Source organism: Chrysochloris asiatica, unplaced genomic scaffold (assembly GCF_000296735.1).
Source record: "Chrysochloris asiatica unplaced genomic scaffold, ChrAsi1.0 scaffold00085, whole genome shotgun sequence".
NCBI classification, from domain to species: domain Eukaryota; kingdom Metazoa; phylum Chordata; class Mammalia; order Afrosoricida; family Chrysochloridae; genus Chrysochloris; species Chrysochloris asiatica.
In genome coordinates this window covers 848,805-873,498 of record NW_006408603.1, presented here as the reverse complement: position 1 = coordinate 873,498, position 24,694 = coordinate 848,805, and the positions used below count along the sequence as shown (strand labels likewise).

At 36.7% G+C, this 24,694-nt stretch overlaps 1 protein-coding gene across 1 annotated transcript in view; it reads left to right on the top strand.

Moving 5' to 3' along the window:
• SYCP1 (synaptonemal complex protein 1) overlaps positions 1 to 21,840 on the top strand; it is a 152,924-nt gene extending 131,084 nt beyond the window's left edge. The window contains exons 28-31 of the mRNA XM_006865869.1: positions 6,137 to 6,316; positions 18,218 to 18,361; positions 21,431 to 21,520; positions 21,616 to 21,840. Coding sequence (XP_006865931.1) covers positions 6,137 to 6,316; positions 18,218 to 18,361; positions 21,431 to 21,520; positions 21,616 to 21,753 — 552 coding nt within the window. The 3' untranslated portion in view covers positions 21,754 to 21,840. The remainder of the gene's footprint in view (positions 1 to 6,136; positions 6,317 to 18,217; positions 18,362 to 21,430; positions 21,521 to 21,615) is intronic.
• The last annotated feature ends 2,854 nt before the right edge of the window (positions 21,841 to 24,694 follow it).

Below are 24,694 nucleotides of genomic sequence, written 5' to 3'. Positions count from 1 at the left end.
ATTTTCAATAACCTCGTATGCATGCGAAAGCTGGACAGTGAATAAGGAAGACCATAGAACAATTGATGCTTTTGAGTTTTGGTGTTGGAGAAGAATATTGAAAGTGCCATGGTCTGCTAAAAGAACCAATAGATCCATTTTGGATGAAGTGCAGCCAGAGTGCTCCTTGGAGGCCAAGATGGCCAAACTTTGTCTCTCATACTCTGAATATATTGTCAGGTGAGACTAGTCACTGGAGAAGGGTATCATGTTTGGTAAGGTGGAGGGTCAGAGAAAAAGAGGAAGACCCCCAATGAGAAGGATTGGCCAAGTGGCAGCATCAAGGGGCTCAAGTGTGGTAACAGAAGTGAGGTTGGCACAGGGTCGGGCAATGTTTCGTTCTGCTGTGCATAAGATCGATATGGGTTGGTACTGACTTGATGGTATCTAACAGCAACAACAGTTAAAAAATTTATATACTTTATACACAGTGATACAATTTCCTAAGTCCCCATAGATGCTGCTCTGATTATGGTTAAACTGGGAGTGATGATTAGAATAGCGTGGGAACTGTTCAGTTATAAGATACAGAAAACATTACAGTTTTGTCAAGTTTGGGTTCAAAGAAATTATAAACAAAAGATTGAACATAAAAATGAATTTTGTTGTTGTTAGGTGCCATCGAGTTGGTACCTACTCATAGCAACTCTAGGCACAACAGAATGAAACACTGCCTGGTCCTGGGCCAACCTCACAATGGTTATGCCGGAGCCCATTTCTGCTGCCACTTGGCTAATCCATCTTGCTGGGGGTCTTTCTCTTTTTCTCTGACCCTCCACTTTACCATACATCATATCTTTCTCCAGTGACTGGTCCCTCCTGACAATACATCTGAAGTATGAGAGATAAAGTCTGACCATTCTGGCTTCCAAGGAACACTCCGGCTGTACTCCTTCCAACACAGATCTATTTGTTCTTTTGGCAGTCCATAGTACTTTCAATGTTCTCCTCCAACACCACAACTCAAATGCATCAAATCTTCTACAGGATTCCAAATGAATATTTGTTAAGTGCTGTGGAGTCGGTTTCAATGCATTGTAGTTGCTGTTGTTAAGTACCGTGGTGTTGGTTCTGACTCATAGTCACCCTGCACAGGGTTTCTGAGGCTGTAAATCTGTACGGGAGCAGAACGCCTCATCTTTCTCCGGTGGAACCTCTGGTAGTTTCGATCAGCTGACCTTGAGGTTAGCAGCCCATTTCGTAACTACTATGTTACCAGAGCTCGTTTGCAATGCATTGGGTAGTATATATATCCAGACACTTGAACACATTATTTTAGGGAAATGTCAGTTGTAAGACATGGCCACAAGGTGGAGCCATGACTCTTAAGTTGCCATTTTCTGAGCTTTTGGGAGGAAAAGTGATTAATTTTGGATGTTGTGGGAAGCATTTGTAACTCTTGAGGAATCTAGAGAGGAAATGTAGGAAAAAGAATATAGTGTGGAACTCTGAAAACAAAAACAAAAAAGGCACCAGAATTCCTTCTTGCTAGGGAAAGGATGATGAAATGACAAATACTAGGACTAGGCAAGAACCTTTACAAATCATCTCATTTAACCCCTTATTTTAGAGATGGATATATTTAGCCTGTAGATACTTCAACTCATCATGCAAGATAGTAAAAGATCCAGGAGAAAACAGCATATTACTTGGGTCCTATTCCAATGTTGTTTTATAGTACACACAGTTACCTCTTGATCCTGCATGCCTTCCTTCACTAAAAATTAAAACACCAAACTTCTGAGAGTACTGTCCTTGTAGCCCTTTTTTTTGTGTTACATTCTTTCATGTGAGTGATTGCCATGATTATCTCCAGAGAAATGTTGGTGACTGAAGGAACTGGTGAAATAGAAAGTGATGAGCATGGATTTCATGCAGGATTCCACTTGAGCAGCTACTACTCTTTTTTACTGAAATGTTTGGCCAGGAGCTAAAGAAAGCTGTAAACAACAGTTGTTGTTGTTGTTATGTGCCATGGAGTTGGTTCCGACTCATAGCAACTCTGTACAGGGTTTCTGAGGCTGTAAATCTTTACGGGAGCAGAAAGCCTCATCTTTCTCCTGCGGAACAGCTGGTAGTTTCGAACTGCTGACCATGAGATTAATGAAATTGAATTGAAATAATGTCTTAAGTGTTTAGAGTAAATTTGCAATTTGTTTACTTTCAGAATTGAAGCAAGTATCAGTTTCTCAATTTTTCCTGAAAATGCCTCTAATTCTTAAGAATTTTTTTACTGTAAATTGAGTGAAGGTTTATGGAGCAGATCGTCAGTTTTACATTCAACAACTTACATCTTTGCTTCATTACAATAATTCAAACCTTCCCCATGTACCATCAATTAAGTTATTTACCTCTATTCTCTTTAACTGTTGCATTCTCCCCTGTGTATCCCACTACCTTTGTCTTTCCTCTGCTAACCTCCCTCTTGTTGCATATTGTCTGCCCTGTCACCCATGTTAACATGTGTCAACCCTCTACTCTAGCCCATGAATAATTTTCCCTCCACCTTTCCCCCAGTATCATAGATAATTTTTTGTTTTAAATCAAGAAAATCTTTTCTGAACTTTACAATATTGGTCTCACACAGTATTTGTCCTTTTGTGATTGACTAATTTCACTTCCACCGCTTGTCTGTCAGTTTGTTGTACTGTAGTCACTTAGCATAATGTCCTCTGGGTTCATCCATGTTGTGAGGTGTTTCACAGATTCATCTTTACTAAATCTGAGTTTCCTCTTTCTTATTTTTATGTGAAGGTGTATTTATTTTCTTTGAGGTGGCCTTATAATTTATTATTATTTTTTTACCATTTAAAACTGTCTATTTTATCTTGAAATTTACTTGACTTCCTTGCCATTTGAGAATTTAGTATCTGCACTATTCCCTTCTTTGACTTCATTATAAATTGGTATTTCTGGTTCCCTATTTAGTTTTGTAGGTTAGTTTTACTTTAAATACTTATATATCTAGATGGGAGTCCCGTAAAATAAGCATTGATTGAAAACTTGGTTTGAACCACAGGGGTTGGCATTTCAAACTCACCAGTGACTCCTCAGGAATCCTATACAGGGTCGCTGTGAGTTGGAACTGATTCTATGGCACTAAAACAACAATAACACATCTGGATTGAGTTCTGGATGATGTTGTCATATGTGTTAATCTCAGGTTGTTGTCTGTGGATGTTGGTTCTCAACTAAAAGAACATCCTTCAGTGTTTTTTGTAAAGTTGGTCTAGTTATTACAAATCCCTTTAATTTCTGTTTATCTGGAAATGTCCTAATTTTGTCATCATATTTGAAGGACAACTTTGCTTGCATATGATTCTTTATTGGTAATTATTTCTTTCCAAGTTTTTGTATATGTCATTCCACTGCCTTCTTGCTGCATGGTTTCTGCTGAGAAATCAGAGCTAAGTCTTACTGGTTCTCCTTTGTAGGCAACTTTTTGGTTTTCCCAAGCTGCTCTCAGGATTCTTTCCTTATTTTTGGTTTGGGAAAGTTTGATTGTGATATGTATTAGTGATTTTCTTTTGGGATCTATCATGTTTGGGGTTTATTCAACTTCTTGTGTGCTTGTGTTCTTATCTTTCATGATGTTAGGGAAGTTTTATTCCTGTAACTCTAAAACAATTTTCTCTGTGATTTTTATTGTTTTTCCTGTTTGGAATTTTGATCACCTGTAAGTAGTTCCTCTTCATGTTGTGCCACATAACTTTTAGGTTTACTTTGGATTTTGTCATTTTTTCTGATGGTTTTTCTGGCTTATTACTATTGAGAGATTTATCTTCAAGTTCATAAATTCATATTTCCATTGTGTAGAATCTACTCCTTTGTTCTTTCAGTGTATTGTTCATTTCTGATATCTTAGTATTAATCTTCTGGATTTCTAATTGCATGTTTTATATTGTTTCAAAGTTTGCATTTATTTTGTCTGTTTTTCTTGTAGTATTTTCCTGAATTCTTTTCAAGTTTTTTCTGTGGTCTTCATCACTCTGTGAGTCCTTTGAAGGACCCTAAATGTGATTCTTTTGTATTCTTTTTCAGTTAGTTCTGTTACATTTTCATCCTCAGAAACATTTTCTGTCTCTGCATCTTGGTCATTTGTTTGAACCATTCTATCTTATTTCTTCATGTGAACTAAAATTGTCTGTTTTCTCTGGGTTGTTGTGGTATTGTCATATTTATATTTAATTGATGATTATATGTTGATGCATTCTTAGGCTCACACCACTAGTCTCCTTTGTGTGTAGTTAGAGAATGGAAGTATGTATACCATTATCCATTCATACGCTTCAGCTTAGGGTTGGTTTGGCTGGTATTGGCCACTGTTTATTGTTGATCAGGTGGTATAGGAGCTGGTTTGGGTTCCTTTCCAGTGAATGGAGTTGCAGGAGATATGGTTGTCTCTGGGCTATATGAACATGATTGCTGCCTCCTATTATGTGGGAAACAGGAAAGCCCCCCCCCCATCAAAGAAACAACAATGAAAAGATAAAAAATAAGTAAAAGCAGGAAACAACCAGAAAAAAAGGAATATAATAACTAAAAAGAGAAAAGAGGGACAGGTAAATGGAGCTATAGAATTTTTAAAAAGAGAGCTAATAAAAGGAAGAAAAAATCCCATTTAGAAAAACCAGGGAGAGAGTAGATGAATAGAGAAAGAGAGTAGAGCATAGGAAAATCAAAATGAAAAAAGATGAGAAGAAAAGAGAAAAAAAGAAAAGAAGGAAAAACAAAAGCAGAGATAGGATAAGTTTTAAGAGAATAAGAAAGAATAAAGAAACAAAACAAAACAATGAGACGAAAAAAACAAAACAAAAAACCAGTGCAGCTGTTGGCTCCAGAAAGAAAATTCTAAAGGGCTCCTGCCAGTCAAAGAAGTTCATATGGTGGGTGCAGGAGGGATGTGACAGCAGAGTTCCTGGCCCTAGATGGAGTTCCTATTGGCCTAGATGTTACCTATGTTCAGGACAGTCAATCTGGAAATGGTTCATGGAGACCCTGGATAGAACTGGTTAAAGTGTTTATTAGGACCACTTGGCAGTAGGTAACAGAATAGCTGGTTATGAGGGTATCTGCTAGACTAATGATTATCTGTTGACTCTGTGGGCTCTGTAGGACTGGAGAGAAGCCCACCCGACTCTAGGCACAAATCCATGCAGCCAGCCCTGTTTCACACTGGTGTGCCTCTCAACCACATGTCTCTGAACTCTGAGAGCAGGGTCTCCAATGGGGGTAGATGAGAATCCACATCTTTGTCATAGCCTGTGTGAATCTGCTCTTCCAGGCCACCTTTTTTTTTTTTTTTTTTGTCTTGCCAAAGCTGGTCACAAAAGTTCAAGATGGTCATGCTGTGTCTGGACAACTGTTTACCTGTCAATCTCCTTCTCTCTTGTCCCTGCTCAGCTTTTCCTCCCAGAAAGCACTCAAGCTATACTTCTTAAACCTTTTCTTTGAAGTTCAGGATTCTAGGATTTTCATCTGTGTCTGTTTAATTTGGTCTCTCATACGTTTGTTATAGAGTGTCCATGTAGAGTGTCTGCCTAATCCGCCATCTTGCTGGAAGTATCTAGTTTTTTATATTCTTATTTTTCTGCTTTTTATTTGTAGGGTGAGGGGCTGGTGAGGGAGGAGGGATGAGACTGGTGGACAAGAAAAATGTTGATATAGTTTAATGAGTGAAAGTATGACTGCATGAGAGAGTGGATGAATGAAAATGAAAATAAATTGTCCTCAGGCTTCTAGGCTGGTATTGTAGGGCTTATTCTGTCACCTTAAAGGCTTTTTAATTAACAGGAATAGACATTTTTCTTTAGAGAAGCCTCAACTTGTCATATCAAGAATTGAAATGTCTCATTTCTTTTTATAGCAACTCTGTGAGGACAGAGAAGAGTAGGTACCATTTTAATCTTATGTCCTTAGGTAAAATTAAAGTGACAAAGAGGTTAAGTGCAATTTACTCAGTCTTATCCAATTAATTCTAAATTTTGGGGTAAATTATAGTTTACTTCAGTGTTATTTCTACTAGTTGATACACTGTAAACAAATAATTAGGATGATATTTAATTATGACTTTATTCACTTTTGTTGTTCAATGCAGAAAACGCAGACATCTTTATTGGAAATACCTGAAGGTATTTACCGGAAAATTGATTCTAAAGTAGCTTCTTCACAAAATGTATCTAGAAATGTCACATCAGCTGGTCATGGCAAATCCATAGATAAGAGAGACTATTTGTGGTCATCTGCTAAAAGTGCTTTATCTACACCATTACTAAAGGTTGGTTGCTAACATTTCCATGATAGTAATATCTTTTTTTTTAGTTAAAACAAGTTTCTGGTATTAGTTTAAAAAATCAGATATAGTATTTGAGTGTGGAAAAGTAGGGTAAAGCACTAGACCAAAAGGTCAGTTTGAACCATAAGGTCCACAGTTCAAAATCACTAGCTACGCCTCGGAAACCCTATACAGGGTAACTATGAGTCTGAACTGACTTGATGACACTTAACAACAACAACAATTCGTTAGTATACTTAATACACATAAAACTAATTTATTTTTTTAAAAAAATTATTGTGAATTGAGTGAAGGTTTACAGACAAGATCATAGTTTTACATTCAACAAATCATATGCTTTGTTTCATCTCAATGACTACAGTCCCTTCCATGCAACAACATTTATTCCACTGCCTCCCTGTGATTCCTATTTCCACTCCATCCTTCTCCTATCCCTTCTCAATTTTTTCCTTAGGTAAATGTTGCCCTTTTGATTTTGAATTATTGGCCATTCCATGGTGAGCATATCTTATAGTGATGCTGTTTCTCTATATACCTATCTACTGCTTGGCTGAAAATTGAACCATGAGGGTGAGTGCCTTTCCAGACCAGAAGGGTGTTCACAGGTCATAGTCTTGGGTTCTTCTGGCTTCTTTCCGACCAGCAAGCCCTGTCTCTTTTTTATAATTTTGCAAAATTTCTTTCTTGAAAGTTTCAGTTTTGTGGCGGTATCATCAATGAGAAGCAACTCAGTGGCAGCATGTAACAACAACATCATCATGAAGTGCTTTCGGTGTTTTATGTTTGTTTTTTTTTTTTAAAATCACTGTCTACATTTACCCACAGTCTTGCTGATCCATAACTTGCTGGTCATTCACCAGTGCATAGGTTCCTGATGTGGGAAATCTGGTTCTGATTTGGTTTTCCAGTATCATCTCACTCAACCTCTTCTTGCTGTTTATTCCACATCATCTTGATTTTGGAACTGCTTAATTTGTAGCCCTCCTTCTTGAGGTAGGTGCCACTGTCCACTATCTCAGTCTAAGCTATCTTCCACAGTGCACATTTATTTAATCCGGGAGTCATAACCTTGCCATACTAACTGGTAGTGCAAGATGTCCTACTTTTGCTTCCTTTTACCTTTCTGCCATCCATCGCTCTCTAATTTCCTTTCCCTCTCCTAAGCCAGAACATATAAGTAAATTTGCCTAGGTTCATATTCAACCTAGAAATGAGATGGCCAGTCTACATTTATTGAAGGTATGCCTAGATTCTATAAGAATACTCTTGGAGGTAGCTGAGACTAAATGGCAGAGTAGGTAGATGTACTACAACAAAGACATGGTAGACTGAGTGAAACAAATACAGATGATAATCCTGGAACCCTGAGCATCAGGGTATAGGACAGAGTGGTGGATTGAGTGCTGACCGAAAGAGGAGGCTGAACAGGAATAGCCAGTGAGAAGAAAAACAGATGGACTGTGGGTTGGTGTGGAGCTGCGCAGGCATCTTGGGCTTTTGTGAGCAGCTGTCAGTACAGCAGCCTGTAGGGACAGGATGCAGTTGGATATTGGTGGCAAGGGGGTTCAGCTCTTCCTTGGTCGCATGCTCCCCTGGTAGCTGGAGGCCAGTCCCCATCCTTGCCAACCCAACAGTCAGTGGCACCCCAAGTCTCTAGTCCTGTGGAAAGGCACCAAGCGTAGCACCCCTGCTTTTGGAGGCATATGTACCCACCCTGAACTATGCTACACAGTGAGCAAAGAGCTAACTATATTGATACTTTCTGTCTTTATCACATCCACCAGGAGATAGGTGGTGAATACCTGAGAATACATTAAATATACAATCATCAATCAAATATAAATACAACATCACAATGTTTTGGAGAAAACAGACAATTTTACAATACACAAACAAGACAGAGTGCCTCAAACAAGTGACCAAAAGGAAAAAACTAATGGTATTGGAACTACCTGATAAGGAATTCAAAGGAATGCTAATAAGGCAACTTCTTGACTTGAAAGAGTGATCAAGAAAACTACAGATTAAATCAAGGAAAACTTGGACAAAATATAAGAAGAAGTCAGGAAACAAATGGACAAAATGAAAAAAATGGAGTCATACAAAAACAGCAATCAGGAAGTCAGAAGATTAACAATGAGACTTCAGAAATAAGTAATACACTGATAGGGCAAAGAAGTAGAATTGAAGCAATGGAAGGCTGAATTGCTGAACTGGAAGAAAAATCTCTCAGTATTCATTTGCTAGAGGAACAATTTGAAAAAAGAACAACAGCAACAACAAAACAAAGCCTAAGATTTATGCAGGACACTATCAAAAGGATTAATTTACATGTGATTAGAATTCCAGAACAGGATGAGATGAAATCTCCATAGAGAATCTTTTCCATGAGTTGTTGAAATTAAACTTCTGCAATGTCATAAAAGATGAGACGATAGCTATTCAAGAAATCTAGCATGCTCCAAACAGGATAGACCCCCAAAGGCAAAAACACCAAGACTTATAATCAAATATTTCAAAACCAAACATAAGGAAAAAATCCTGAAAGCATGTGAGGAAAAATTTACCTACTAATAAGACACGGTTTTTCAGCAGAAATCATGCAGACAAGAAGACAATGGAATGGCAAATATAAATCTCTGAAAGAAAAAAAATTGCCACCCAAGAATCCTATATCCAGCAAAATTGTCCATCAAATATGATGTGAAATTATGTCATTTACAGATAAACAGAAATTAAAAGAAGTTGTAAAAAACATACCAACCTCACAAAAAATACTAAATGGCATTCTTTGGACAAAGAACTAAGAGCAGACAGACAACAGCCTGAGACTAACATATGTGTTAATATCAGTCAAGTATCCCATGACTGAACCCAGATATGGAAATATGGAAATAGTCAAAGGAAAGCAGACCAAGAAAACCGAAAAGAACCAGATTTAAATTGCAATAGCAACAACACAATCACAATCATAAAGTAAAAAAGATGCTGTGGGATAAAGCACTTGACTGCAAGGTCAATTTGACCCACAAGATTTTAGGGTTTAATTAGATTTAGGGTTAAGTTAAGTTTATTTGTACTTACATGATTTTCTGTTTTAATGAACTATACTTGATTTGCTTTTTATTTGGAAGTTCTATAACTACACTATTCCCTCTGTTTGCTTGGTGAGGTTTTTGTTGTTACAAACTGATGACTCTGGCTCCCTATTTTCAGTCTTAAAGATTTGTTTTACTTTGGGTACTTCAGTGCAGTGGCTTTGTAGGATAAGCACTGGACTGAGAATCACAAAGTCAGCAGTTCAAGTCCCCCAACTACTCCTTGAGAGGAAGATGACACTTTCTGCTCCCACAAAGATTTACAGCCTTGGAAACCCTCTACAGAGTTGTTAGGAGTTGGAACCAATTTGACGTCACTTAACAACATATCTGGGTTGAGTTCTGGGTGATATAGTCATGTATATTAATCTCAGGTTGTTATCTACTGTTGTTAATTCTCTGTCCAAATAATTCCTGTTAGTACTTTTTGTAAAACTGGTGTAGATTTACAAATTATTTTAACTACAGTTTATCTTGAAATGTCCTAATTTCACTGTCTACTTGAAGTATAATTTTGCTGGATATTGACAGTTTTATTTTTTTCAGAATTTTATATATGTCATCCCATTATCTTCTTGTCTGGGTGGTTTCTGATGAGAAATCAGGTAGTCTTATTAGTTCCCCTTTGCAGGTGACTTTTTGTTTTTCTCAAGCTATTCTTAGGATTATTTTCTTGTCTTTGGTTTTGTGAGTTTGATTATGTTTTGGTGATTTTCTTTTGGGTCTATTCTGTTTGAAGTTCATTCAGCTTCTTGAATGCATAGATTCTCATCTTTCATGACGTTAGGGAAGCTTTCTTCCAACAATTCTTTGACAGTTTTCTCTGTAGTTTTTTGTTTCTCTTCCTGTGTGGAATTCTGATGACACATAAATTAATTCCTCTTATGGTGTCCCACATAATTTTTGTGTTTTCTTTGAACTTTTTGTTCTTTTCTTGATTGTTCTCTAGCTGATATATATTGAGAGATTTGTCTTCAAGTTCACCAATCTGGCTTTTCATTGATTCCATTCTACTTCTCTTACCCCTTCAATGAATCTAGTTCTGAAATTGTGGTATAAATCTTCTGGATTTTTATTTGCTGGTTTTGTAGGATTTCAGTTTTTCATTTATTTTTTCAATTTGTTCTTTTAATGCTTTCCTGAATTATTCTAGTTTTCTTCTGTGTTCTCCTTGCTTCATGTGAAGCTTTTCCAATCATTCTTTCAATCGGCTGACCGTATCTAAGCATCATTCTTTTAAATTCCTTATCAGGTTGTAGTTCCAGTACCATTTCTGGCATTATAGTTTCTGACTGTATATTTTGGTCACTTGTTTGAGCACTCTGCCTTGTTTCTTCATGTAGGCTGAAATTGTCTGTTGTTTCCAAGACATTGTGATGTCATTTATTTATATTTAATTAATAATTGTATACTGGTGTGTTCTTTGGCATTCACCACTTGTCTCCCAATGGGTGTGATACAGACTATAAGTTTATATACAATTCTCTGTTTGTGTATACACTTATAGTCTCTATCACACCCACTGGGAGATAGGTGGTGAATGCCTAAGAACACACCAGCATAACTTCTATGTATTCAATAGGTATTTTTTACTATGATGTTTTAATTTCCTTGTTTATTCTGCTATACTTTAAAGTTTATTTTCTTAGTGATTGCCTTGAAGATTACAGTTTTGACATCTTAAAGGATCTAATTTGTAGTAATATCAGCATAATTGTAATAATATACAAAAACTGCTATGATACAACTTCATTATCTCCCCCATCCTTTCTTCACTGACTATAGATTTATGCATTGTAAGTCTATTATAAGCTCATCAACACAATTATTTCCTTATGCATTTGTGTTTTAACTCAGGAAAAAAAAGAGTTACAAATATACATTTTATCATATATTTACCCATGCAGTTATCTTTATTGATGCTCCTTCTTTTCTTCATTTGGTTGAGTTATTGTCTAATGTTTTCTTGTCTAATGTTTTTTATTTTATCTTGAAGCACTACATATTTGCAAGCAATCGGTTCTCTCATTATTTTGTTTATCTTTTTAAAATTTCCTTCCTCTTTTGAAGGATAATTTTTCTAGGTATGAATTTGTATTTGACATTTTTTTTTTTTTTTCTTTCAGCACTTTGAATATGCCTCTATCATCCCTGGCTGCTGATAAAAAATCAGCTAAGATTATTGAGGTTTCTTTGTACGTGATAAGATGCTTTTCTCTTGCTAGTTGCAAAATGGGTATTTCAGAACACTTAGTTGAACTGACTCCACAGCAAAAAACCACCACATCACCACCAATTGTGCTCATGAGGAACCTGTACATAAACCAGGAGATAGTTGTTTGAATAGAATAGATACTGGAAATTTTTAAGTCAGGAAAGGTGTGTGCCAGGGATACCCTTTCACTATACTTATTGAATCTGTATGCTGAACATATAATCTAAGAAGCAGGATTACATGAAGAGGAACATGGCGTCAGAATTTGAGGAAGGCTCGTTAACAAACTGTGATATGCAGATGACACAACCTTGCTTGCTGGAAGTTAAGAATACTTGACATACTTACTGATGAAGATTAAAGACCACAGCCTTCAGTATGGATTGTATCTCAATGTAAACAAAATTAAAATCCTCACATCTGGACTAGTAAATGGTATCAATAAATGGAGAAAAGATTGAAATTGTCAAAGACTTACTTTTGCTTGGATCTACAATCAAACATTCATGAAAGCAGCTGTCAAGAAATAAAATGATGTATTGCATTAGACAAATCTGCTGCATCAAGAGTAAAGATGTCTGTTTGAGGACTAATGTGTGCCTGACCCAAGCCATGGTATTTTCTGTCATCTCATATGCATGTGAAAGTTGGACAATTAATAAGTAAGACTGTAGAAGAATTAATGTAGAAGAATTGTAGTGTTGGAGAAGAATATTGAAGGTACCATGGACTGTCAGAAGAACAAACAAATTTGTCTTGCAAGAAGCACAGCCAGAGTGCTCCTCACAAGCATTCTTTGGACAAGTTATCAGGAGAGATCAGTCCTGGGAGAAGGACATCATGCTTGGTAAAGTGGAGGGTCAGTGAAAAAGAGGAAGACCTGCAAGAAGATGTATTGACAAAGTGGCAGCAACAATGGGTTCAAATGTATCAACAATTGTGATGATGGCAAAGGACTGGATAGTGTTTCATTCTGTTGGGTATAGGGTCACTATGAGTCAGAAATTACTCGATGGCACCTAACAACACAACAAGTGGTGTCCCACAAGTCTCTGAGCTTTTCATCTTTCTTTGTTTTACTTTCTTTTTCTAGGACTGGGTAATCTCAATTGACTTGATTTTATTTTGCCAGTTTTTAATTCTTCTTTTCAAATTTGCCCCTCTAGTAAATTGTTTATTTACTTGTCCTTCAACCCCAGAATTTCTTTTTACTTCTTTTAAAATATATATTTGATATTTTTATTTATCATATATTTAGTGAGGTGTTACTTTTCATAGTTCTTTATGTATAGTTTTCTTTAACTCTTGAAGATACTTAAAATAGTTCATTTAAAATCTTTATCTAGGATTCCTCAGAGACTTTGAAACCTGAGTAAGGCCTGTCCTTGCTTTTTGTATGTCTTATACTTTTTTCTTGGAAACGAAATATTTTTATATAATAAAAATTTGTGATAACCCTGGGAATCAGAATTTCCCTTCTGTCTAGGATTTATTGCTGTTGATTTATGTAGCTGTTATTTTCTTTTTAACTTTTTATTGTGAATTAAGTGAATGTTTACAGAGCAAGTAATCAATCTGACATTCAACAGATCATGCACTTCATTTCATTCCAATGATTTCAGTCCCCTCCATGTAACATCAGTTATACTGCTTCTTTCCTGTGATTCTCATTTCCATTCTATCTTCTTTCCCAACCCTTCTGAATTTTGTCTTTACATGGATACTGCCCTTTTGATCTTGAATGGTTGACCATTCCATGGTGTGAATACCTCACTTGTGTTTTCCTCCTTATATACCTATCTATTGCTTGGCTGAAAATTGAACCTTGAGGGTGAGTTCAGTTCAAGACCTTATAGGATGACAAATGGTCATAGTCTTGGGCTCCTTCAGTTTCTTTCTGACCAGTCACCCTAATCCTTTTATAAATTTGATATTTGGTCCACATTTTCTTCCACTCTGTCTAGTACCTTCTAATGTGATCTCTTTCAGAACAGTTGATAGTGAGAGCTGTGCACTGTCTACTACTTCTGGTTTCAGGATCATGGGGACTTATGTTCATGTGTTCTGATGGTCTTTTGGGCTGATTGATTCCAGGTGTCTTCAATTTTCATCATTCTTTTTCCCTCAGCACATAGAGAGATCAATTGTTGCACCTTGTTGTTGTTAAGTGCTGTCAAGTCGACTCTGACTCATAGCAACCCTGTATAGGGTTTCCGAGGAGCAGCTGGTGATCTTGAACCGCCAACTTTGCATTTCTAGCTGACTTTCGAGTCCAGCGCATTAACCCACAGAGCTACACCAGGACTCCAGTTGCACCTTAGATGGCCTTTAAGCTTTTAAGATCCCAGTTGCTACTCATAAAAGTAGGATATACAACATTGTCTTTGTGGTCTATGTTATGCCAGTTGATCTAGGTGTCTCTGAGACTATGGTCTTGAGACTCCAGTCAAACAATTCATTTCCTCAAGGGTTTTGGTAATGCCTGAGAAGTTTTTATGGTTTTGCCTTCAGTATACTCTACTACATTCATGGATATTCTTACAGCAAAAGTAAATATCCAAGTACAAATAGCATCTCTCAAACCTTTATATATTTGTGGGTGTACTCTCACACTTCCTCCCATACCCTTCTGTAGCTCTTATTTTTTGTTTAGTCACTTTTTCTGAACTAATTCTGTACAGCATGTATTCTTTTTTGTGAGTACAACTAAAGTATATACTTGGTTAGCTTGGTATTCAGGTAATATTTAGACAGGGATTTCCTTAAATACCTGGAATAAATAAATCTTCAAGCTTTTAACTGAGAGGCTCTATGTGCATTTTGAAATGTATCATAAATGCTCAGTCAGGCACTTGATGATTCTGCCTTACCCTTCCAATCCTGCTTATGCTAACTCTTAAAGTCAGTCAGAGGTGATAGCTTAGGGTTTCTCAAGTCCTTCCTAGGCATACAAAAGTCTTGTAAATACATGTCAGAGCTTTTCAAAGCACCTGTGCACATATTGTGCCCCATATTTCCTTTTAGTTTTTTTTTTTGTTGTTGTTGTTAATTTGTTGTTTGTCTCAAGAGTCTATGACAGTGCAGAAAGTTAAATACTCAACCACGAGCTGAAATGTGGATATTTCAAACCTGCTAGACCTCCTTGGAAGACAGGCCTGGCGATCTGCTTCTAAAAGGTTACAGTTTTGAAAAAAAGCACTATGAAGTGGTTCTACTCTACATATATGACTCAGAATCAACTTAATGGCAACAACAACATTGTTTGCCTCAATTATGAATCATTGACTCAAGCAGTTGCAAAGTTATAATAATTGCTTGTAATTGTTTTCAACAAATGCTTCTCCTACCACATTCCCAGGGAGAAGTGTTTTGCAGTAAACAAATTAAAGTCGGGTCAAATACAGAAAGCCTTGTAAGTGCAGTCTTCAAGAAAACCAGCCAGTAGGTCAAATAATGCCAATTTTGGGGGAATGAGGCTTTGAAAGATCTCTAACTGTGTTCTGCTTCTTCTGGTGACTGCCAGACTGACTGGCAATGAGGGCTTTATTGCACATCTGCTGGAGAACTGGATATAAAACTAGGCACAATTAAAATAAAGCTTACCTTTTAATTGTTAAAAATGTTTTATTGTGAATTATGTGATAGTTTACATGAGAGAACATTAGCTTTACATTCATCCTATCATATATCATTTCATTGCCATGGTTACAATCTCCTCCGTGCATCATCAACCAACCAAAGGGTATACCCTGTAAGCCTCTCCCTGGTCATCAGCACACAGCCTCTCTCGCTCTCTGGGTCTAGAGTCCTCCGCCACTCCATCTCTCCCCATCATTGTCTCTGCCTCCATCTCTGGTGTCACTGCTTCTCTGGGTAGGATCCCACTCTCCACTCTTCTCCCTTGGGACCTCTGCTCCTAGACTGCAAAGTCAATCACTCCCCTCCTTTTGCTACAAAATGTCTACCTTTACATTTCCAACCCTCACAATCAGTCCTGATAACAATTATTCACTATTGTACCGCAAGAGACCTATCTCCATCTCCTTTCATCAGCCCTGACCAGACAGATTGGATACTACTCAGTGGAGATTCCACCTTCCTCCACACCCTCTGGATCTAGGCTCCCTCTTGAAAGCTTGTAAGCCAGTCACTTCTCGCCTTTGTATTCCCCCTCCCCTTTTTTGGGTAGCCAATGTCCAAGTTGCCCATCCCTGTCTACTCGGTGTATGGAGGAGGGTGGAAATGATCCTCGCTATAAAGATTTGTTCCCTCTTTTGGACTACTGCATCCATAGGTGTAGGTGAAGTTCATCAAATTGTATCAGATTACTCTTTTTTCCCTCTTCTTTCTTCTTTTAGTTGAGCTCTGATCATCTAGCCATTGAAGCCAGGTCAAATGGGTATTATCTGAAAATGTGGATGTTCGTATTCATATGCCCTCTCTTCTTAACAGCTGGATACTTCACTCTCCACTCTAGTCCTCTGTGGCTATGTCACTGACTCTGGGCCCAAGAGTCTCCAGGTCGTGCCACACTGCTGTCCAACCAGGTCTCCACCCAGGTTCACAGGAGTCTATTGACCGTTGTAGGGCTTAGCTTGCAGCTTCATTGCTGTATTTCCCTCACTTCCCCTTATCGGTGACAAATGTGGTCACCAATGAGAGTGCATGTCTGCTCGTGTATTCCCATTGAGTTTCAGTCTTAAAAGGGAGTTTGCCCTGAGGGGACCTGACCACTCTCCTTGATGTCTCCTGGGTGAGCAACTTGCTTGTTCTTGTAGTAATCAGTAGGACTGCTGTTCATATTTTGTATTATTTCTGTCAGTCTTTCTTTCAAGAAGTATCTTCTGTTACTCTAGCTGCTCCAGGCTGGTCTGCTTGTCCTTTCAAGTGGAAATTTCCTACCTTGGAAGATTCTGGATGTAGTTCAGGATTCTACCTATGGTCTTATGTAATGCAGAGGCTCCCAGGAAACCTCCTTCACTGGGCACATTGTAGTCCCATTTTAGGTATTCCAATCAGTTATAGGTAGAAGACAGACTTACAAGCATTCTGTGGTGATATTTCTGTCTATTCTTTTCTCTTCCCTTCAAGTATCTATTTTATAATGGTATGCCAGGGAAACCAAGATTCAAAAGACAGCCAAGCATCTTAACATTATATCTCCCCTTTTGCCCATTCCAACCAGGTCTCAATCCCTGTATCACAGAGCCCTGTTGTTCCAAGGATTTGCATATATCATTATTTACCTATGTCCCACTTAGCCTATGCAAACCTGCCTAATTGTTTTCCCATACATCTTGGTCTTCCATTCCTCCCCTTGTGTATTGCTCCCCTCCTCAAGCCACCTGGGCCTGGACTTCTTTTTGTTGGGAATTTTTTGATGACCTGATCAATTTCTTCTTTAGTTATGGGTCTGTTCAGGTTTTCTGCTTCACTCTGTGTAAGTTTAGGTAGGTCGTGTTTTTCTAAAAATGTATCCATCTCTCCTAAGTTTTCAAATTTGTCGGAGTACAACTTTTCATAGTATTCTGTTATACTTTTGATTTCCTTTCGGTCCATTGTGACATTGCCCATGTGGTTTCTAATGTATGTTATTTGTGTCTTTTCCCTCTTTTCTTTTGTTAGGGTTGCCAGTGGTCTGTCAATTTTGTTAATCCTTTCAAAGAACCAGCTTCTTGTCCTGTTGATTCTTTCATAGTTTTTTCTGTTTCTACTGTTCTTTTTGAAATTCAGCTGTTCTTGAATAAACACTCTCAATCCCTTTGGTTAATTTGCAGAGTTCTGAAAAGTTGATTTTGATAATTTTTGCCAGTGTTTATATTTCTTTTATAGAGGGATGAATTTTGGAACATCCTTACTCCCTACCATTTTCACTGATATCACTGTTCTTGCTTTTTAAAAAGATGATTAAAATTATGAAAATTTCAGGATAACATGGATTACTAAATATCATTGACTAAGGAGTTCTGGTAGTGTAGTGGTTACAAATCAGGCTGTGAACTGCAAGGTCAGCAGTTCGAAACTACCAGCTATTCCATGGGAGAAAGATGAAGCTTTCTGCTCCCGTAAAGATTTACGGCCTCAGAAACCCTGTACAGGGTCGCTATGAGTTGAAACGGACTTCATGGCAATAACAACAACAATGTAAGTTACCTTATTAATAAAACAAAAAAACAAATATGTTGTCTCATAAAGCAGTGAGGGTTTTTGTAGAGAGAGTAAAACTCAATTCTGTTTTTAGTCATGTTGAGAAAAATTAATGTTGCTCTTATGATTGTTGACTGCTGAAAGTAGAGTCTCTCTCTACCATTATTTTCTTCAATAAGTTGCAGAGAAAGATAAAGAGACTGCGTTATTGTAAAAATTTTGAGGAAAGTTCTAAAATTTCTAGTATCAAAAACATCTTGACTAAATTTTTATCCTAATGTCTCATCATATTGCTTGATTGCTTTCTTGTGATTTCTTGATTGCTGAAACCTCAAATTGTCTTGAAATGGTTTTTAAAGTTCTTTTAAAAATAATATTAATTTGATTTGATGTGATAATGTATTGTTTTGTTTTTTGTGATAGACATATACTGTGAAGACTCCAACAAAAGTAAAAATGCAGCCAAGAGAAAACCAGAAATTATCTGTTGAAGAAAGTAATAAAAAGAGAAAAATGGTCTTTGAATTTGATATGAATTCAGATAGTTCAGAAACAACTGATCTTTTGGTAAAAATATTATCAATAAGCTACATTTATTATATATATATATATATATATATATATATTTATTTATTTATTTATTTATTTATATATAGTATATGGACATGCTGTCTATCACTGAAATACTGAAATACAGTAGGACTCTACTATACACAGAGCCCTATGTTTTTGCAACATTTTAAAGAAATTAGGGTTTAACCTAATTTGTCACAAATTTCAGAAATCCTGGCATTTGAAAAATACTGGGTATAATAATCAGTTTTATTTTCTGTTTTGTTTTTCTAAGAATGGTAAAGTAAATATTTTCATTCTGCTACAGCCAATTCTGTTATTCTGGGATCCCTTCACTTTGTACATTTTATATGTTCCTTTATTTTACATCACTTACTAGTTTATATTTATACCAATATATTCATTGACAACTTCAACATTCTATTACTTTTTAAAGAATTAATATATTAATGATAGCATGTTTAAGGATGTTATTTACATTAATACTTTGTATCACTAATTGATCCTTATTATGTTGGGCTGCTAGCCAAAAGGTCAGCAGTTGGATTCTACCAGTCACTGCTCAGGAGAAAGATGAGGCTTTCTGCTCCTGTAAAAATTTACAGCATCAGAAACCCTGTACAGGATTGCTATAAGTTGGAACCCATTCCATGGTATATTACCACCACCATGAGTATATTTACACATATAAGTATTCTGTAAAGTCATAATGATGATTGAGGATAAATTAATTTAAAATAGATAAACCTTAACATACAAAATGGAACAATACACCTTTTTTTTTTTTTTAAATTTCAGCTAAGTAATTTGTCTTGTGAATCTTACTCTTTTAAGCTCCTTCAAGCTTTTGTACTGCTTTGGAGCTCTGTATTTCCATTTGTTCTGGAATAATGAGTAGTTAAAATCTTAAAACCCTAGCTATTGAAGGTAATTTATAAAGACTTTAGTATAACCCTCTTATATAAATGATTAACATTTTAATAATTAAGATAGTGTGTCAGGCACTCTCCTAATCACTTTAAATAGATTACTTCATTTCTTTCTTAAAACAATTCCATACTGTTGCCATATAGACAACGTTGTCCTGGCTAATGTGCTAGACTGTAAGGTCGGTTTGAATTGCAAGGTCTGTGGTTCAAACTTACCAGCTGCTCCTCAAAAACTCTATACAGGGTCGCTATGAGCTGGAACTGACTTGATGATACTTAACAACAGCAACAAATTGAGTCATGCAAATACCTTGTTCTCTATCACATAGCCAGTAAGGCAAGAAGCCAAAATTTGAACAACACTATGTCCTGGTGTGGCGCTATGGGTTAATGCGCCAGACTACAAAGCCATTTGAACTGCAAGATCGGTGGTTCAGGCTCACCAGCTGCTCCTCGGAAACCCTATACAGGGTTGCTATGGGTCGGAATTGACTCGACTGCACTTCACAACAACAACAATGTTTCATAACCCATGTTTTTCACTATAAGTGATAACTGCTAATTGAAGCAGTAGTCTAGATAGTAAAAAATATAATGAAAATCAGTAGAAAGAGAAAGGGTTCAGGAATTATGCATTCCAGGGTTGGAATTTTTTTTTAGCAGTGTGAATTTAGGTACATTTCCTAGCTAATCTTAGAATAATTCAGAATGTTTAATAAACATATTTCAGTACACACACTCCTTGGAGTCCTGGTGTGATGTTATAGGATAAGCACTGGACTGGCAACTACGAGGTTGGTGGTTTAAACCCACCAGCTGCTCCTTGGAAACTTTCACCATCAGTCAGAACCAGCTTGACAGCAATTAACAACACTCCTTACTTTTTGACGTTGTTTGGTTCAAAAGACCAGGTTGTTATATGAAAATTGGCATTAAGCAAAAATTGAGGATGACCATATCAGATCCCACAATGGTGGATTACTAACTACATCATTATTGTTGTTAACTGCCATCGAGTTGGTTTTGACCTATAGCGACTCTGTATGGGGTTTCCAAGGAGTGGCTGGTGAGCTAGAACTGCTAACCTCGCATAAATAAATAAATTTTATTTTTTGTATTTTTCTTCAAGAGCATGGTTTCAGAGGAAGAGACATTTAAAAAAACTATACTTTGCAGTACAGTGCATTAACCCAGCCCCACACCAGGACTCCAACTACATTACTTATTATCAAATGATATCATTATGTTGTTGTTGTTGCTGTTAAGTGCCATCAAGTCGGTTCCGACCCATAGTGACCCTGAAGAGGGTTTCCAAGGAGCAACTGGTGAGCTTGAACTGCCGACCTCGCAGTTTAAACAGCTTTGCAGTCTGGCACATTAATCCACAGCACCACACCAGGACTCTTACCATTATATAACTGTCAAATTACATTGTTGCATAACTGCCAAATTATTTTATTACTTAACTACCAAGCCACTAACAGTGATGGCTAAGCCAAATTGAAGCATAACCTTAACCATCACAGTCAGCATTGCTCTTGCCTTGTATCTTGGCATTTGTTACTTCCAGACATATTGTAATGCACAAGATAATCCAATAGTAGATTTTTTTTAAAAAGTGAAGAGTAGATATAGAATCACACGTCATGTTAAACTAGTCTAAAAACACATTTCATAATCACGTGAAGCTTTTAGACATGTATGAAATTTTCTTAGCTTCAGGAATTAAATTTTGGCGAATAAAATAGAATCAAGATCCCAGTCCTTACTTGGTTGTTGGTGGTTATGTGCCGTGGAGTCAGTTCCGACTTATAGCGACCCTGTACAGGGTTTCCAAGGCTGTAAATCTTTACGGGAGCAGAAAGCCTCATCTTTCTCCTGCAGATCAGCTGGTAGTTTCAAACTGTTGACCTTAAGGTTTGCAGCCCGATTCGTAACCACTACGATATTTAGCAGATTGAAATATATTTTTTTATTATTGTCTTTTTTCTTATACCTTTTTCTTCTTTCTCCTACTTCTTTCTGCTTTCTTCCTTTCTGTTTTCTCCTTATATGTTATATGTAGACAAAATTTAAATAATATAGTATTAATGATGCTAGCCTCAAAATTTAATTTTTTCTATTTTTCTTCAAGAGCATGGTTTCAGAGGAAGAGACATTAAAAAAACTATACAAAAATAATCATCCACCAGATTCTCAACCGTCTGTCACAACACCAAAGCAGGTAACTTTTAAAGTTTATTTCAGAAAGCAAATTTTAAAAGCTAGACCTTATTTTAAAATTAAACCTATTAAGACATTATTTTATTTTCTATCCAGAACCCTTCATCTCTAACAACCCCTGGATCCACAATGAAGTTTGGAGTTATACGAAAAATACGGGAGGATCGTTGGGCTGCAGTTTCTAAAATGGATAGGAAAAAAAAATTGAAGGAAGCAGAAAAGCTGTTTGCTTAATTTCAGAATATCAGTGTAATTAAGGATCCTAATAATAGCAAATTAATGTTACTTTTCTTATTTTCCAAAGAGCCAATCTTTATCTGGCGATTGAGATTGATACTTTTTTTTTACTTAATATGAATAATTTGCTTATTTGTATTTTGTCCTGAGTAGAAAATAACTACATAGTACCTGAAAACTGCTCCTCAGAAACCCTATCCAGGGTCGCTACGGGTCAGAACTGACTTGATAGCACTTCACAACAACAACAACAACCTGAAAACTACAATTGTATTCAGTAGTTATATTATTATATTTTGTTGTTATTTTTTCTTGTATTTTTGAAAACTGTTTTTACTAAGTTTTCAAATTTGAAAAGTTAACCTTTGAATGCTAGGAATATATTATTGAGATTTACTCTTTATTTTTTAGTATTAAATTATTTTGAGTGGCAATAAATGTGTCATATTGATTTTTTGAAGTCATCTAAACAGCTAACCTTTATCGTTTTGAGAATGTTGCTTCTTTTTAAAATCTTGAGAGCATTTTAGTAGAGTTTTACACTTTTTTGATTATTTTCTTTATTCATGAATTTGACCAGTGACTTTTAGTTTAGAGAACAAGACCATTCCAGCATGACTTTCGGAAAGACTCTATTTATGAGTGTCTAGTAAGAACCAGGTACAGATCAGGGAATATAACAGTGAACAAAACAAGAATAAATTCTCTTGTTTTTCTGGATCTTACATTCCAGTGAATGACCTAGACAAAAAAAAAAAAAATAAGCAGAATTATAGTATATTACTTAATGATAACTGCTAAGGAAAAAATAAAATGGGGAAGAAGAGTATGGATTGTGAAGTGCTTGTAATTTATGTAGAGAGGTCCTCACTGAAAAGATATATTTTTGTGAAAATCTGATGAAAATAGTAAGTAGATATCTGGATGAAGAACATTCATGGCAGAGAGAACAAAGTACAAAGGCCCAGAAATGGGGTGGGTTTAATGTATTTGGGAAGCAGCAAGGAGGTAAGTGTGATACTGGAGGCTAATGAGCAAGAGAGGAAATAGAAGGAGAGAAAGATAGTCAGTAGTAGTTTGGGTTGGCAGATTATGTCAGCGTTTATAGCTCACTGTAAGAACTTTTGTTTTTACCCTGAATAAGATGTGAAGTCAGAGGATGGTTTTAAGTAGAGGATAACCATGATCTGATTTATGTTTTAACAGTCTTTCTAGCTACTATATTGAGAGTAGACTGAAAAGTGAACAAAGAGCTAAAATGGGAACCAGTTAGTAGTAACTTGAATAAGTGTGAGAACAGCAGAGGAGGTAAGTGATCAATTTTTAGATCTAGTATGAAGATTGGTGTTAGGTGCCATTCGATTGGTTCTAACTCATAGCTACCCTATGTACAACCAAATGAAACACTACTAGGTACTATACTAGCTTCACAGTTGTTGCTATGTTTGAGCTCATGTTGCAGCTACTGTGCCAGTCTTTCTTGCTCAGCATTTTCTTCTTTTTCGCTGACCCTGGAGGAGCACTAAACATGATTTCCAGGGACTGGTCCCTTCTGGTAACATGTCCAAAATATGTGATATGAAGTCTCACCATCTTTGCTTCTAAGGAGTATTCTAGCATTGTACTTCTTCTAAGACAGATTTGTTCATTCTTATGGCAGTCCATGGTATGTTCAATATTCTATGCTACCACCATAATTGAAAGGCGGTGATTCTTCTGGATCCTTCTAGACCAGAGATGGATTGGCACAGTGGCAGCAGCAACGGGCTCAAGCATAATAACAATTGTGAGAATGGTGTAGGACCAGGCAGTGTTTCATTTTGTTGTGCAAAAGGATCTCTGTTTATTGAAGCCAACTCAATGAAACCTAACAAAAACAGTTTGTTATGCATGAGGCAAAAATACCATAGCATGAATCAAATGCACCTCAAAGTGACATCTTTGTTGTTGTTGTTTTTAACACTTTAAAGAGGTCTTTTGCAACAGATTTGCCCAATGCAATACATTGTTTGATTTCTTGAGTTTTGTTGTTGTTAACTTCCGTTGAGTCAGTTCCAACTTTAGCAACCCTGCATAGGTTTCTGAGGAGAGGCTGGTGGGTTCAAACTGTCAACTTTTAGGTTAGCAGCTGAATATTTAACCACTGTGCCACCAGGGCACCTTCTACAGGGGGTTAGCAATCCAATATATCTTTTTTTGGGAACATTATCCAATATATGGAATCCTGGTGTGGCACTGTAGGATAAGCACGCGTCTCCCAAGGCTGGCACTTCAAACCCACCAGCCACTCCTTGGAAACCCTGTACAAGTTTGCTATGAGTAGGAACCAACTTGATGACACTTAACAATAACAACATGGGCAAAATACTGAGTGATGCAGAAAGCATCAAAAGAAGATGGAAAGCTAACAGCAAAGATAAAAAAAGTAGAGGACAATAAATGCTGGCAAGGATGCAGAGAGACTGGGACCCTCCTACATTGTTGGTGGGATTGCAAAATGGTCAACCACTCTGAAAAGCAATATGGCACTTCCTCAGAAGGTTGGAAATAGAAATACCTTATGATCCAGCATACGGTATTTATCCAAAAGAAATACAAGCCATAACATGAGTAGATATATGGACACCAATGTTCATAGCAGCACTATTTACAATAGCAAAAAGATGGAGACAGTCTAAGTGCCCATCAATTGAAGAATGGATAAACAAACTGTGGTACATACACACAGTGGAATACTATGCTACCTTGAAGAACAAGGAAGCTGCAAGCCACTGCATGGCATGGATGAACCTTGACATTATCCTGAGTGAAATTAGTCACAAAAGGAGAAATACTGCATAAGACCATTATTGTAAAAGACTAAGTAAAAAAATCCACTCAAAAGGGGAACCCCCCCAAAAAAAACTATATATATATAATTGCTGATCACTGGACTGTA